This window comes from Salmo trutta, chromosome 16 (assembly GCF_901001165.1).
Source record: "Salmo trutta chromosome 16, fSalTru1.1, whole genome shotgun sequence".
NCBI classification, from domain to species: domain Eukaryota; kingdom Metazoa; phylum Chordata; class Actinopteri; order Salmoniformes; family Salmonidae; genus Salmo; species Salmo trutta.
In genome coordinates, this window is record NC_042972.1 from 16458844 (window position 1) to 16476853 (window position 18010).

Here is an 18010-nt window from a genome sequence, read left to right on the forward strand (position 1 = left end):
ATATGTAATTATTGGCGGAGAGTCATGTAATATTTTTTCATATACTGTAGGCCTACCGTAGGCGACATGAGTCTCACTAGTGTTGAGTAATGTGCTGTTAAAAGTGGTGTAGGTCTTATTTATTTAAAGAGCATATTGAAGTTAGAAGCAATAGGGTTTGAAGCAATAGCCTACAACTATTTTAGCATCGTTTCGCGCTGCTCTGAAACAAGCATTGGGACTGGTCTTGATAAATCAATGGGATTTTTATTTTCACATAATCTCTGTTTGGGTATTGGTTAGAATTAGGGTGTAGAAATGTTATGCTCTTAGTGTGACCTTTATTTAACTAGGCAAGTCAGTTAAGAACAAATTCTTATTTACAAGGGCAGCCTACTCCTTCCTCCCCGTTGGGGAATTGAACCCCGGTCTCCCGCAGGACATTGGATTCTTTAGCTAAATAGCCCAGTACTGTACTCCCGACCATCGTTGTACAGCGCCATATTTTCCGTCCCATCCTAACGGAAACCCAGAGGTTTTTTTTCATTTTCCTTGGAATAGAAACACCATAATATTAATCAAATTAATCCCAAACTCTAAAAGTAATTGGAAAGGTAGATACAAATTAATTGTGACATTATGGTTACAATAAAGAATGTAAACAAGATGCTGTGTTTTTATTTACATTAGTGATGGACAGCTGGTGACATTTTGAAAACAGGTTTTCAAACACTTGAAGCCTGATTAGCAGGACAATACTCTTTATAGCCCGGCTACTGTAGGTGTGAACATCCCCCTACCTGCAATGTAATCAATGCTTAAGTAATCTGTTACATTACAAAGTGTTACATTTTTAACTCCAAAACAGCAGTACAGTATTTCTTCATCTTTATGCTTTCGTTAATAAAATAATGATAAAAATACTCTTTCAAAATGCTGATGTTTATTTAGTTATGGATCCATAACAAATTACTATGGGAATAAATATCAGTGAATTACAGAAATATTGGAACAAATTGTTGCTTACTGGAAAATACTCTTTTTCAAACACACGTTCACAGTGTACAGCGCCATTATGGCTATTAGCAGGGCTATATTTTGGCCTTCATGGGCGCCGCACAATTGGCACAGCATTTTTCTCCCTCTAAAAACATAAATACATAATTGAAAAAAATATTGTAGATTGTCACGGTTGTCGTCGGTGAAAGAGGACCAAAATGCAGCAGGTACGTGTATGCTCATTTTGACTTTTATTTAATTATCAAAAGAACACTCCAAAAACAACAAAACACGAAAACGAACGAACAACAAAACAGTCTGGCAAAGCCTAGGGCTGAACACAGAACAATCACCCACAAACACAAACACACCCTTATATATGGGACTCTCAATCAAAGGCAGATAGATAACACCTGCCTTCAACTGAGTCCCAACCCCAATTAACCAACATAGAAACACACTCACCAGATTAGACATAGAAATAAATAAACAGACTATAAACCAAAACCCCGGAAATACTAAATCAAACCCCCCTTTGAACAAACGCACCACCCTGAACCACATAAAACAAATACCCTCTGTCACGCCCTGACCAAACTACAAAACAATTAACCTTATATACTGGCCAGGACGTGACAGTACCCCCCCCCTTAAAGGTGCTACCCCGGAAGCACCTTAACAAAAAAAAAATACCCCCAAACAATACCCAAAAGAAAAATTCCCCCTTACTAAAGGGAGGGAAGGGAGGGTGGCTGCCGTCAACGACGGCACTGTGCTACACCCCCCCCTCCCCAACCCACCTATTTTTGGAGGTGGCTCCGGCTCAGGCCGTTCCAGGCCGTTCCAGGCTGTCTGGCAGCTCGGGACAGTCTGGGCAGTCTGGCAGCTCGGGACAGTCTGGGCAGTCTGGCAGCTCGGGACAGTCTGGGCAGTCTGGCAGCTCGGGACAGTCTGGGCAGTCTGGCAGCTCGGGACAGTCTGGGCAGTCTGGCAGCTCGGGACAGTCTGGGCAGTCTGGCAGCTCGGGACAGTCTGGGCAGTCTGGCAGCTCGGGACAGTCTGGGCAGTCTGGCCACTCGGGGCAGTCTGGGCAGTCTGGCCACTCGGGGCAGTCTGGGCAGTCTGGCCACTCGGGGCAGTCTGGGCGTCTGGCCACTCGGGACAGTCTGGGCAGTCTGGCCACTCGGGACAGTCTGGGCAGTCTGGCCACTCGGGACAGTCTGGGCAGTCTGGCCACTCGGGACAGTCTGGGCAGTCTGGCCACTCGGGACAGTCTGGGCAGTCTGGCCACTCGGGACAGTCTGGGCAGTCTGGCCACTCCGGCAGTTCAGGGTAGTCTGGCCACTCCGGCAGTTCAGGGTAGTCTGGCCACTCCGGCAGTTCAGGGCAGTCTGGCCACTCCGGCAGTTCAGGGCAGTCTGGCCACTCCGGCAGTTCAGCGCAGTCTGACCACTCCGGCGACTGTTGACTGGCGGGCAGCTCCGACGACTGTTGACTGACGGGCAGCTCCGACGACTGTTGACTGGCGGGCAGCTCCGACGACTGTTGACTGGCGGGCAGCTCCGACGACTGTTGACTGGCGGGCAGCTCCGACGACTGTTGACTGGCGGGCAGCTCCGACGACTGTTGACTGGCGGGCAGCTCCGACGACTGTTGACTGGCGAGGCTGGGTTTACGCACTTGCCGTTTAGTGCGGGTAGCGGGAACAGGACGAGTCGGACTGGGTGGACGCACTTCCGGGTCCGCACGAGAGACAGGAGCTGGAAACCCAGGGCTATGGAGGTGCACAGCCGGTCTAGATCTTACCTCCTGCACAACCCGCCTTGGCTGGATGGAACTAGTAGCCCTGTACGAGCGGAGTGCTCGTACAGGGCAGACTGGGCTGTGCAGGGGCCTGATGGTAGCCGTGCGTAGAGCGGGAGTTGGGTAGCCTGGTCCTCGGAGGCGTACCGGCGACCAGATGCGCTGCGCAGGCATCCTCCTACCAGGCTGGATGCCCGCTCTAGCACGGCACCTGCGAGGGGCTGGAATAACTCGCACCGGACTGTGCGTGCGTATGGGTGAGAGTGCGCTTCTCAGCAAAACATGGCGCTCCCCACCTCATACGCTCCTCCATATAACCACGGGTAGCTGGCTTCCGGCTCTTCCTTCTCCTAGCCAAACTACCCGTGTGCCCCCCCAAAAAAAATTATTGGGGGTGCCTCTCGTGCTTCTCCCTCAGCGCGTCTCTGGCCTCGTACCATCGCCTCTCCGCCTTGGCTGCCTCAATTTCCCACTGCGGGCGCTGATAATCCCCAGCCTGATGCCAAGGTCCGGCCCCGTCCAGAATTTCTTCCCAAGTCCACTTCTCCCGCCAGTCCAACTCGAACGCCGTCTGCTCCTTCCTCTGCTGCTTGGTCCTTGAGTGTTGGGTGATTCTGTCACGGTTGTCGTCGGTGAAAGAGGACCAAAATGCAGCAGGTACGTGTATGCTCATTTTGACTTTTATTTAATTATCAAAAGAACACTCCAAAAACAACAAAACACGAAAACGAACGAACAACAAAACAGTCTGGCAAAGCCTAGGGCTGAACACAGAAGAATCACCCACAAATCACAAACACAAACACACCCTTATATATGGGACTCTCAATCAAAGGCAGATAGACAACACCTGCCTTCAACTGAGAGTCCCAACCCCAATTAACCAACATTGAAACACACTCACCAGATTAGACATAGAAATACATAAACATAGACTATAAACCAAAACCCCGGAAATACTAAATCAAACCCCCCTTTGAACAAACACACCACCCTGAACCACATAAAACAAATACCCTCTGTCACGCCCTGACCAAACTACAAAACAATTAACCTTATATACTGGCCAGGACGTGACATAGATATACTGTAGGCCTACCATAGGCGAAATGAGTATTGGTTACACTACAATTAGGGTGTGGAAATGTTATGCCCCTTAGATATTCATTTAGAATCCTCCAATCGTCATATGCAGTAGCCTACTCCCGACCGTCATGTTGTACAGTGCAATATTTTCCATTCCATCCTAACGGAAACCCTGAGGGTGTCGTTTTTCTCGGAATAGAAGCACCATAATATTAATCAAATTAATTAAGCTAAATTTCTAAAAATCAATCCCATGTACTATGTTATTACAAAAAAGTTTTAAATTCTCTAGTAATGCCAATATGGGAGACAATCAAATGCTTCTCAAAGATGCCCTCTAGTGGTCAAACTAGCACTAACTTGCATTAATGTAAAAAATGGCAGAAAATTAAATGACGTGCCATAGAATGCTGCAGCAGCCCGCAAGGTGTGCTGCAGTATGACACAACTTTTAAAGGAGGAACCACTGTAGGCATAACCCCCCCCCCCCTTTTTTTTTACAACACTGCTAATCGTAGTTTATTATCTATGCATAGTCACTTTACCCCTACATACATGTACATATTACCTTGACTAACATGTACCGCCGCACAGGGACTTGGTACTTGTACCCCCTGTGTATATAGCCATTTTATTGTTACTTTTTTAACTTTTAGTTTATTTAGTAAATATTTTTATAATTCTTATTTTTCTTAACTGCATTGGTTAAGTAAGCATTTCACTGTAAGGTCTACACCAGTTGTATTTGGTGCTTGTGACAAATAACATTTGATGAATGTAGCCTATTTTTGCAGCCTATATTCAATTCTGTGAATTCCCTCCCTATGGCACTCGTAACTTGAATGTGCCTCGAGAGGAATATTTATCTCGCATTGAAAACAACAAGCCGACTAGGTATATAGATCAAGTATTCTACACTAAGAAAATATATAATCAAGACATGTAAAGTGTTGGTGCCAGACATTTTCCATTTGCACAAAAAGCTTATTTCTGTCAAAGTTTGTGCACAAATTTCTTTACATTCCTGTTAGTGAGCAATTCTCCTTTGCCAAGATAATCCATCCACCTGACAAATGTGGCATATCAAGAAGCTGATTAAACAGCATAGTCATTACACAGGTGCACCTTGTGCTAGTAACAATAAAAGGCCACTCTAAAATGTGCATTTTTGTCACACAACTCAATGACACAGATGTTTCAAGTTTTGTCAACTCTCCTTCCAGACTCATATTAAACATCTCCAATCCAAAATCAAATCTAGAATCGGATTTCTATTTCGCAACAAAGCCTCCTTCACTCACGCCGCCAAACTTACCCTAGTAAAACTGACTATCCTGCCGATCCTCGACTTCGGCAACGTCATCTACAAAATAGCTTCCAATACTCTACTCAGCAAACTGGATGCAGTCTATCACAGTGGCATCCATTTTGTTACCAAATCACCTTATACCACCCACCACTGCGACCTGTATGCTCTAGTCGACTGGTCCTCGCTACATATTCGTCGCCAGACCCACTGGCTCCAGGTCATCTATAAGTCTATGCTAGGTAAAGCTCCGCCTTATCTCAGTTCACTGGTCACGATAACAACACCCACCCGTAGCACATGTTCCAACAGGTATATCTCACTGATCATCCCCAAAGCCAACACCTCATTTGGCCGCCTTTCCTTCCAGTTCTCTGCTGCCAATGACTGGAACAAATTGCAAAAATTGCTAAAGCTGGAGACTTTTATTTCCCTCACCAACTTTAAACATCAGCTTTCTGAGCAGCTAACCGATCGCTGCAGCTGTACATAGTCCATCTGTAAATAGCCCACACAATCTACCTACCTCATCCCCACACTGTTTTTATTTACTTTTCTGGTCTTTTGCACACCAGTATCTCTACTTGCACATCATCATCTGCTCATTTATGACTCCAGTGTTAATCTGCCAAATTGTAAATCTTTGCTACTATGGCCTACTTACTGCATACCTCCTCATGCATTTTGCACACACTGAATATAGACTTTTTTTCCCCCAACTGTGTCATTGACTTGTTTATTGTGTTATTGGCTTGTTTATTCCATGTGTAACTCTGTGTTGTTGTCTGTGTCACACTGCTTTGCTTTATCTTGGCCAGGTCGAAGTTGTAAATGAGAACTTGTTCTCAACTAGCCTACCTGGTTAAATAAAAAAATAAAACATTTGAGGGAGCGTGTAATTGGCATGCTGACTGCAGGAATGTCCACCAGAGATGTTGGCAGAACGTTTTATGTTCATTTATCTACCATAAACTGCCACCAGTGTCGTTTTAGAGACTTTGGCAGTATGTCCAACTGGCCTCACAACCACAGACCACGTGTAACCACGCCAGCCCAGGACCTCCACATCCGGCATCTTCACCTGTGGGATCATCTGACACCAGCCACCCGGAGAGCTGAGGAAACTGAAGAATTTCTGCCCAAACGGTCAGAAACCGTCTCAGGGAAGCTCATCTGCGTGCTCATCGTCCTCACCAGTGTCTTGACCTGACTGTGGTTCAGCGTCGTAACCAACTTCAGTGAGTAAATGCTCACCTTTGATGGCCACTGGCACGCTGGGAAAAGTGTGCTCTTCACGGATCAATCCTGGTTTCAACTGTACCGGGTAAATAGCAGACAGTGTGTTTGGCGTCGTTTGGGCGAACGGTTTGCTGATGTCAATGTTGTGAACAAAGTGTCCCATGGTGGCGGTGGGGTTATGGTATGGACAGGCATTTTATTGATGGCAATTTAAATGCGTAGATATACCGTGACGAGATCCTGATGCCCATTGTCGTGCCATTCATCACCTCATGTTTCAGCATGATAATGCATGGCCCCATGTCACAAGGATCTGTACACAATTCTTGGATGCTGAAAATGTCCCAGTTCTTCCATGTTCTGCATACTCAACATTGAGCATGTTTGGTATGCTCTGGATCGATGTGTATGACAGCGTGTTCCTGTTCCCGCTATTTTCCAGCAACTTCACACAGACATTGAAGAGGAGTGGAACAACATCCTACAGGCCACAATCAACAGCCTGATGAAACTCTATGCGAAGGAGATGTCGCGCTGCAGTTGGCAAATGGTGGTCACACCAGATAGCGACTGGTTTTCTGATCCACACCCCTACTTTTTTTTAAAGGTATCTCACCAACAGATGCATATCTGTATTCCCAGTCATGTGAAATCCATGGATTAGAACCTAATGAATTTATTTCAATTGACTAATTTCCTTATATGAACTGTAACTCAGTAAAATCTTAGAAATTGTTGTTACTTGTTTTGGTTACAGAGGAAAAGTAAATGTGGACTGTTCCAGCATCTTCAAAGTGCGCCTCGGCAGAAATATTTTGTTCGTGTTCCATATTTAGATTTTTTACTGTGTTGTATGCTCGTGCACTTTGCATGTGTTTTGACTATACTGTCCAGTGTAGCGTAGCTAACCTTTACCATAGCTATGTCTGTGTACTATGTAATGCATCTTAACCCTTTCAAATCCACCCACCCCAAAAAAAGCATTAACCCTTTGAGGTCCTTCCCTAAGGCTCTGGTGTCAAGGGGCTGCATGTTGTGTCTTACTATAAGTGTCTGAGTCAAATTCTGATTTAAGGAGACTTGCTTGACTGGGTTGAATATGGTCCCTCTTGTCACTTTGGTTAACCGGCTTTAGGACTAGGGGATGTGTGTGTGTGTGTGTGTGGTCGTTTTTGTCTAGACGGAGACAGTCCAAGGCCATTAGTGAATAAATATACCTGTTTCAGTGGACATGTGGACAAACACACACACACTTCACTCCACTTCTCCCCATCCTTCTCCAGATGCCCATTGCTAGTGAGTCATGGAAGGTTTCCGTAAAGCAGCTTTCTCTCCTTTTCTTTCTGTTGGTGACAATCCCTCTCTCTCCACCAGGCCGCGGGGCGAACGAGGGGGCTTTGTTAACCGAATTGATACCCCAAATTCTTCCTGCTATGAGGTAGAAACCTTTTGGATAGATTAAGCGAGAGAAAAGGAGAGTGAAGGGAGGAGGGGGAGGAAGGGGGGGGAGTGAGGATATTGATGTGTAGATTTACTGTCCTTGTCTACTGTAGTGCTTGGTAAGGGATGGATTTGAGGAAGGGGAGGGGGAAGGGAGGGGCGAGAGGCGAGGGAGGGGTAGAGAGGGAGTGCGAGGGGGGCAGAGAGAGGTGCAGAGAGGGAGAGAGAGAGGGAGGGGAGGGAGAGGGGCAGAGAGAGCGAGGGAGAGGGGCAGAGAGAGCGAGGGAGAGGGGCAGAGAGAGCGAGAGGGGTAGAGAGAGGGAGAGGGGCAGAGAGAGAGCGAGGGAGAGGGGCAGAGAGAGAGCGAGGGAGAGGGGCAGGGAGAGAGCGAGGGAGAGGGGCAGGGAGAGAGCGAGGGAGAGGGGCAGAGAGAGAGAGCGAGGGAGAGGGGCAGAGAGAGAGAGCGAGGGAGAGGGGCAGAGAGCGAGCGAGCGAGGAAGAGGGGCAGAGAGCGAGGGAGAGGGGCAGAGAGCGAGGGAGAGGGGCAGAGAGCGAGCGAGGGAGAGGGGCAGAGAGCGAGCGAGGGAGAGGGGCAGAGAGCGAGCGAGGGAGAGGGGCAGAGAGAGGGGCAGAGAGAGAAGAAAAAAATAGAAAAGGGAGAATAAAGGGATATCGACACAACGCAAGCCGTGCTGCATCAATTTTGACAGATGGAGAGAGGAAGAGTTATCTGTTCTCTTCTGGATCAATCAGATGATATGTGATATGATTTTAGATTACACCACCATTTACACACTCACTCTGTATGTGTGTGTGTGTGCAAGTGTTAACCACACACTGACACCACTTCAATTCTAGCCTTCCTCGGATAGCAACCTCTTAGGCCTCATAGCGTGTTGCACACACACACAAACACACTCACACCGTCAAGGGTGTGTCATGACTGATTTGAGAGAGGCTGATTTGATATGCGTAGTAACCTTTTCCCTCTAGGCTGAATGTTTTAATGTGTCAGTGGTTCAGCTAGCAACCCAAATAGCAGGTTGGAATTAGACCCCTGACTGAGTGGATTGGAGAATCAGTTGAGGAGAGACACAGACACACGCACACAAACAGCACTTTGACATGCAGATATGCAGATACACACACACACACGCAACTGACCCCAAAACATTTTCCCTTTCCTCTGTCTTTCTGTCACACAACCTCTGATTATGCTGATGCTGTTAGCTTATATATACACACATATTAGACACTGTTATATCACTGCTTCAACTCATCTAACCTCTCTTTCTCCCTCTCCCTCTCCCTCTCTCTCTCCATCACTCCCCCTCTCTCTCTCCTTCCCCCCTCTCTCTCTCCCCCCTCTCCCCCTCTCCCTCCCCCCTCTCTCTCTCTCTCCATCCCTCCCCCTCTCTCTCTCTCCATCCCTCCCCCTCTCTCTCTCTCCATCCCTACCCATCTCTCTCTCCTTCCCCCCTCTCTCTCTCCCTCCCTCCCTTCCCCTCTTCTGTCCCACCCTCCCCCTCTTCTCTCTCAACTTTCTTCTCTTTCTCTCTCTCTCTCACCCACCCTCTCTCTCTCTCTCAATTCAATTGAAATGGCTTTATTGGCATGGGAAACATGTTTACATTGCCAAAGCAAGTGATATATAAAAAAAACTAAGTGAAATGAACAGAGAACAGTAAACATTACACTCACAAAAGTTTGAATGGAATAGAGATTTCAAATGTCATATTATTGCAATGATGTGCAAATAGTTAAAGTACAAAAGGGTTGTATTTACAATGGTGTTTGTTCTTCACCAGTTGCAAATCTGGCTGCTGTGATGGAACACTGGTATTTCACCCAATAGATTTGTTTTCAAAATCTTTGTGGGTCTGTGTAATTTGAGGGAAATATATCTGTTTAGTATGGTCATACATTTGGCAGGAGGTCAGGAAATGCAGCTCAGTTTCCACTTCATCTTCTCTTGAGAGCCAGGTCTGCCTACGGCAGTCTCTCTCAATAGCAAGGCTATGCTCACTGATTCTGTACATAGTCAAAGCTTTCATTAATTTTTGGCCAGTCACACTGGTCAGGTATTCTGCCACTGTGTACTCTCTGTTTATGGACAAATAGAATTCCAGTTTGCTCTGTTATTTGGTTAATTCTTTCCAATGTGTAATTTTTTCCAAACTCTTCTCGCTCCCCTCTCTCGCTCCCCTCTCTCTGCCCCTCTTGCTCCCACTCTCGCGCTCTCCCCCGCTCTCTCTTTCTCTCCCACGCTCTCTCTCTCTCCCCCGGCTCTCTATCTCCCCCGGCTCTTTATCTCTCCCACGCTCTCTCTCTCCTGCTCTCTTTCTCTCAGCCTCTCCAGATCGATGACAACTTTTGCGGCCAGGACTTTAACCAGCCCCTGGGTGGGACCAGCACCATAGAAGGAATACCGCTCTTCATCGACAAGGAGGACGGCATGACCTCGGTGGCCGCCTACGATTACCACGGCAACACCGTGGCCTTCACAGGCACACGCAACGGCAGAATGAAGAAAGTAAGAAATAAGAGATCTATAGTTTTTTTTCTGGCAATGAAGAACGCATGCTGTTCTTGCTGGGTTTTTGTTAATGTCAGTTTGTTTCGCCCCTGCTTTATTGTGGACGGTGCTGCTGACTTGTGTGGACCTGGCCTACTATTCTGACTACAGTTGGAAAGGGATGTACATCTCTAGTCTACTGCATTTGCCCATGCTCTGTGGACCTTGAGGCATTCTCACAGTCTTGGCACATTCACATTTTGTCGTAGTTCATTTTTGTAAACAGGAGGTTGCCCCACTGTGTATGGTTAGGTAATATCAATATTCTGATTCCTGTTCCCACTGTGTATGGTTAGGTAATATCAATATTCTGATTCCTGTTCCCACTGTGTATGGTTAGGTAATATCAATATTCTGATTCCTGTTCCCACTGTGTATGGTTAGGTAATATCAATATTCTGATTCCTGTTCCCACTGTGTATGGTTAGGTAATATCAATATTCTGATTCCTGTTCCCACTGTGTATGGTTAGGTAATATCAATATTCTGATTCCTGTTCCCACTGTGTATGGTTAGGTAATATCAATATTCTGATTCCTGTTCCCACTGTGTATGGTTAGGTAATATCAATATTCTGATTCCTGTCCCCACTGTGTATGGTTAGGTAATATCAATATTCTGATTCCTGTTCCCACTGTGTATGGTTAGGTAATATCAATATTCTGATTCCTGTCCCCACTGTGTATGGTTAGGTAATATCAATATTCTGATTCCTGTCCCCACTGTGTATGGTTAGGTAATATCAATATTCTGATTCCTGTCCCCACTGTGTATGGTTAGGTAATATCAATATTCTGATTCCTGTTCCCACTGTGTATGGTTAGGTAATATCAATATTCTGATTCCTGTCCCCACTGTGTATGGTTAGGTAATATCAATATTCTGATTCCTGTCCCACTGTGTATGGTTAGGTAATATCAATATTCTGATTCCTGTTCCCACTGTGTATGGTTAGGTAATATCAATATTCTGATTCCTGTTCCCACTGTGTATGGTTAGGTAATATCAATATTCTGATTCCTGTCCCCACTGTGTATGGTTAGGTAATATCAATATTCTGATTCCTGTCCCCACTGTGTATGGTTAGGTAATATCAATATTCTGATTCCTGTCCCCACTGTGTATGGTTAGGTAATATCAATATTCTGATTCCTGTCCCCACTGTGTATGGTTAGGTAATATCAATATTCTGATTCCTGTTCCCACTGTGTATGGTTAGGTAATATCAATATTCTGATTCCTGTTCCCACTGTGTATGGTTAGGTAATATCAATATTCTGATTCCTGTTCCCACTGTGTATGGTTAGGTAATATCAATATTCTGATTCCTGTTCCCACTGTGTATGGTTAGGTAATATCAATATTCTGATTCCTGTTCCCACTGTGTATGGTTAGGTAATATCAATATTCTGATTCCTGTCCCCACTGTGTATGGTTAGGTAATATCAATATTCTGATTCCTGTTCCCACTGTGTATGGTTAGGTAATATCAATATTCTGATTCCTGTCCCCACTGTGTATGGTTAGGTAATATCAATATTCTGATTCCTGTTCCCACTGTGTATGGTTAGGTAATATCAATATTCTGATTCCTGTTCCCACTGTGTATGGTTAGGTAATATCAATATTCTGATTCCGCCTAACTTTTATGGCTGTGTCCTATGGTTGGGCGATATATCAAATTAGATTCATTTAAATGTTTTTGCCCGATATTTCAAATGCCTGTATCTCAAGATTCCCGGTTTTGTTGTTTTTAGTTTTTATGAGCATTTATGCCCGCTTGTTCCCATCCCAGAGATCTATATTTAATGAAGTGATGCACTTCTCCACCCTAACAATGGGAGTTGTTGTCCCTAAGCGGGAAGACAGGCGACTAGCTTATGTCCAAAATTTGCCCATAGAAACACATTGGGCTAATTTTTGTCAGATTTGAGCAAAAGTGAAACCTTTCGCTTCGCCTCTTCCTCTATGGTTAACACACTGTAAAAAGACTGTCCTGCTCATCTTCGCTCTACCTAACTCCCACTCACAGTCCCTTCAGTTTGGCTGCTCAGCCTACCTTAGTTATCCCTCACCCATCATAGCCCTGCCATTCCCAACCATTCAGAGCGTTTGGAAATGCGTATCTGGTCACTGCTCCCGCCCACTCAGGTCAGAGTGTTATCGTCGTCTGAAGGGAGAAGACGCATCTTTCTGAGCACTTTTTACTGTCAACAGTAACACGAAGGTCTGAATGTTGTGCATGCATCCAAATAACCACAACAAGATTCCAAGTCAAACTCCATATAAACATCTGCAAAGGAAACAGGTGTGTGTGTGTGTGTGTGTGTGTGTGTGTGTGTGTGTGTGTGTGTGTGTGTGTGTGTTGTGGTGAATATTAAGAGTACAGTGATGGGCCTCAACATCATGTTCTAACCAGACAGCACTATAGAGGGCAGAACCAAATCAGTCCGTTAGAAGTATATAGCGGGAGGGAGCATTCACAGCCGACCACTTAGACTGGTGAGGGTATACCAGCCAACCGTTTTTACGTGGTCCTTCTAGCTGGATTTAGTGACCAACATCTTCCTCTCTGACGAACGGTTTCAACTTGCTATTAGCATTTTGTTTTGGTCCAACAGAATCGGTCATATGGACACCAAAACACATTGACACACTGTAATGGAGAAGTGAACTTTTCTAATGGTACCATTTTTATGTCTAAACTACTCACATTGCGAGCCGACACTACTAAAACGAGAGTATGAATGATAATTGATCCTGGAAAATGAATGCTCAGTTTGTTGCGTGCGCATTTGGGTACCGCTTTTAGCATTTTAGACAAATACTGTTATACTAGCTGTCTAGTCTGTGTTTTATAAATGTGCAATAAGCAATAAACACAGTTACATTCTCATTCTGAGAAATAAGGTAGGCCACTTGATTTCAACATCTGAACAAAGTGGACAGGCTAACAAGCTTTTCAAACGGTTGCAGACAGACAAAAGGGTGTGTTCATAACAATTCAACTGTTCAACCTCATTACCTAGCAAATAGATCCAAGCTGGCTAAACTTGAAATATAAAAGATTAGCTGGCTAATCACTAGCACGTGGGCTTGAGATATTGAGAGCTGTGCTAATCTATAGCCCAATGCCTGCTACAAGAAGTTAGTCATTATTAGCCAATGTGCATTATGCTTGGTTCTAGTAAAACTATTTTTTTGGAATGCCAGATCAGAGAATATTGCAACAACAAAAAAAAGCAGGTTAAACTATTTTGATAATGAAATGATTAGTGGGGCTTGATTAGTGGGGCTTGATTAGTGGGGCTTGATTAGTGGGGCTTGATTAGTGGGGCTTGATTAGTGGGGCTTGATTGGTGGGGCTTGATTGGTGGGGCTTGATTAGTGGGGCTTTATGGTCGTGGAAGGCTTCTACTTAGCCCAGGTATAACTTCACAAGCTCTGAATTCATTCAATTATTGCTGACTGTTTGAAATGCAGTGTATTTGACCTTTTAATTGTGCAACAATGCTTATTTAGAGAAAACAGAAGAAAAATACATTTGTGAATCGGCTGTAAGTTTGAAAAAAATCAAGATGATTTTTAGGTCATATCGCCCTGCCCTACTGTCTGTATGTTACCCTATTCCTTATCTAGTGACATTAGGAATAAAGAATAGATTTGCTCTCATAGATACTTGGCTCTTATAGCCGTTGGTACTTATTCAAAACCTTACTACTGGAGTAGTAACCTAAGTCTTTTCAACGTCTTGTGCTTACTAGGTAAGATACATTTCTTCCATTTTCTCTTACTCGTCTCTTTAACATCCTCCTGAAGACAGTGTGGTCCATCAATCAAAGCTCCATGCACTTTTGAATGGTCATTCACAGCAGGTGGTGAATTTAAATTGACTGTGGTCTTATAGTTTTATGGATACAGTATAAAGTCTCAGCCGATATTCACGTAATAATGAGAAATTCCCCTCGACCAGGCCCACAAATGAGGGAAAACCTATTGATCCCCATTGTAAAAGAGGCAACTTCGTCTTACATTTTTGGTTATACAGAAATAACAAAACATGCTTAAAAGCTGCTTTGTTGTTCAATGTACATGTAGCCATTAAAATAATCTTGACCTATGGTTTTCAATGCTCCCACGAAAGGAAATAGAGCTTTCGAGAAGAGCCCTGTGGCTTCAGGCTATTTGGCGTGAGAGAGTGGGAAATGTGGGGACATGGTGTCCAAGTAGGCTACATGTAGCTATGTGTGTGTAAAACATTTAATCACAGGTAAGACATTGTTTAGTATAGTCCGTTTGTAACTCCACTCACTACTGAGACACAAAATGGCGCCGGAGAAGAAAGCTGACGTTTTACATGTTCCTAACCAATTGTGTTTTTTTTGTTTCTTTCTTTGTGGTGTTTAACTTATTTTTTAACTTATTTTGTACATAATGTTGCTGCTACCGTCTCTTATGAAATAACTTCTGGACATCAGAACTGCGATTACTCACCACAAACTGGCAGAATCCTTTTTTCCTTTAACGAGTCTGATGTGAATGACATACTGCTTTTCCGGGAACAGGCCCAGATCCCCGTCATTTGTGTGAAGAGAAGGCGGAGAAGAAGGGGCAAAAGGGCGGGCTGGCTTCTGAAAATTCGTAGGCGATCGAATAAACCCCCACAGCCTTCCGTTCTGCTAGCAAACGTGCAATCTTTGGAAAATAAAATCGATGACCTACGCGGAATATTAAACTACCAACGGGACATTCAGAAACGTAATATCTTACGCTTCACAGAGTCGTGGCTGAACGATGACATTATCTACATACAGCTGGCTGGTTATACGCTGTATCGGCAGAATAGAACAGCGGCGTCTGGTAAGACAAGGGGCGGCGGACTATGTATTTTTGTAAATAATAGCTGGTGAACGATTTCTAAAGAAGTCTCGAGGTTTTGCTCGCCTGAGGTAGAGTATCTCATGATAAGCTAGATAGACCACACTATCTACCTAGAGTTTTCATCTGTATTTTTCATAGCTGTCTACATACCACCACAGACTGATGATGGCACTAAGACCGCACTCAATGAGCTGTATTCTGCCATAAGCAAACAGGGAAACTCTCACCCAGAGGCGGCGCTCCTAGTGGCCGGGGACTTTAATGCAGGGAAACTTAAAACCGTCTTACTAAATGTTAAATGTGCAAGCAGAGGGAAAAAAAACTCTGGACCACCTTTACTCCACACACAGAGACGCTCGCTCGTCCTGCATTTGGCAAATCTGACCATATAATTCTATCCTCCTGATTCCTGCTTACAAGTAAAATTTTAAACAGGAAGCACCAGTGACTCGATCAATAAAAAAGTGGTCAGATGAAGCAGATGCTAAGCTACAGGGCTGTTTTGCTAGCACAGACTGGAATATGTTCCGAAGATTCCTCCGATGGCATTGAGGAGTACACCACATCAGTCATTGGATTCATCAATAAGTGCATCGATGACGTCATCCCCACAGTGACTGTATGTACATACCCCAACAGGCAACATCCGCACTGAGCTAAAGGCTAGAGCAGCTGCTTTCAAGGAGCGGGACTCTAACACGGAAGCTCAAGGAGCGGGACTGTAACTCGGACAACCATCAAACATGCAAAGCGTCAGTACAGGACTAAGATCAAATTGTACTACACCGGCTCTGACGCTCATCGTATGTTGCAGGGCTTGCAAACTATTACAGACTACAAAGGGAAGCACAGCCGGGAGCTGCCCAGTGACACTAGCCTACCAGATGAGCTAAACAACACTGAAACATGCATAAGAGCACCAGCTGTTCCGGAAGACTGTGTGATCAAGCTCTCTGCAGCCGATGTTAGTAAGACCTTTAAACAGGTCAACATTCACAAGGCCGCAGAGCCTGACTGATTACCAGGACGTGTACTGCGAGCATGCGCTTACCAGCTGGCAAGTGTCTTCACTGACATTTTCAACCTCTCCCTGTCCGAGTCTGTAATACCAACATGTTTTAAGCAGACCACCATAGTCCCTGTGCCCAAGAACACTAAGGTAACCTGCCTAAATGACTACCGACCCGTAGCACTCATGTTTGTAGCCATGAAGTGCTTTTAAAGGCTGATGTCATGGCTCACATCAACACCATTATCCCAGAAACCCTAGACCCACTCCAATTTGCATACCGCCCTAATCCACAGATGATGCACTCCACCTGGACAAAAGGAACACCTGTGTGAGAATGCTATTCATTGACTACAGCTCAGCGTAAAACCCCATAGTGCCCTGACAGCTCATGCATGTATTTAACCTTTATTTCACTAGGCAAGTCAGTTAAGAACACATTCTTATTTATAATGACTGCCTACCGGGGAGAAGTGGGTTAACTGCCTTGTTCAGGGGCAGAATGACAGATTTTTACCTTGTCAGCTCGGGGATTCAATCCAGCCACCTTTCGGTTACTGGCCCAACGCTCTAACCACTAGGCTACCTGCCGGAAATAAGCTAAGGACCCTGGGACTAAACACCTCCCTCTGCAACTGGATCCTGGACTTCCTGACGGGCTGCCCCCAAAGTGGTAAGGTTAGGTAAAAACACATCCGCCACGCTGATCCTCAACACAATATTAATGCCCCTGAATCTTTGGTGATCATCCCAAGAGTGTGGTGGTGGTTGTTGTTGGTGGTGGTGTGTTTGTTTTGTCTCAGTATTAGTACCTACGCAGTGTATGTTGACTGTGGGTTGTGTTTGGTAAGTGTTCATGATGGTTTGTCATACACATTTGCGTTTGTGTGTGTTTGTAGTCTAAGGACAGAGCTCTTGGGGAAGATAGGAGCTCATTGTAATTCACCAAGTAACCATGTCTGTTCTTCTGAAGGCCTGTCTGTCATTGATTCACCATTATGAATGTATAATCATGTGTGTACTTGTTTGCTTTTGTGTGTGTGTGTGTGTGTGTGTGTGTGTGTGTGTGTGACTACACAATGTAATGTTAACTAAGATTCAGCACTGTGACACCCATTCAGTGATTTTGACAACAGGGTTATTTAATGTGTGTGTGACGTCTCTGTGTGTAGAAAGAGAGAGAGAAGCTGTTATTACATACGTGTGTGTTTGTGTGCTTGCACATCTGTGTCAAGACAAAAAAAGATAACTCGGTTTTAAGAAGGTCATACCAAGGATACTTTTGAAGTATCCAAAACAAATATTAAAAAAAATATTGAATGAAACATTTTATTTGGCCTAACTGCTTTTAATTAACCCATACAAACACATTGAATAACAGACATGGACCTTAGGATTTTTTTAATAAACCCAACAGATATTAGTAGCCATGTCACCAAATACAATACTTTTCTCTATTAGTTCTCAATCATGCACCGTTATACCTGCATGCATATGTGCGTGTTTGCATGAGTGTTTGCGTGAATGTGTGGGCTTGTGTGTTTCTCTGTGTGTGTCCTGTATTGCTCAGTTGGTAGAGCATGGACCTTTCAGCACCATGGTTGTGGCGTTGTGGATTGGATTCCCACGGAGACCAGTAAGGAGATGTATGCTCTTTCTCTGTATAAGAGCGCCTACTAATGACTAAAATGTA

General features: G+C 44.7%; 1 protein-coding gene across 5 annotated transcripts in view; it reads left to right on the plus strand.

Moving 5' to 3' along the window:
- LOC115150182 (plexin-A1) overlaps window positions 1-18010 on the plus strand; it is a 364140-nt gene that overhangs the window by 84995 nt on the left and 261135 nt on the right. For all 5 annotated transcript variants that reach the window (XM_029693188.1, XM_029693186.1, XM_029693187.1 and 2 more), the window contains exon 3: window positions 10203-10385. In XM_029693188.1, the coding sequence (XP_029549048.1) occupies window positions 10203-10385 (183 nt within the window). The remainder of the gene's footprint in view (window positions 1-10202; window positions 10386-18010) is intronic.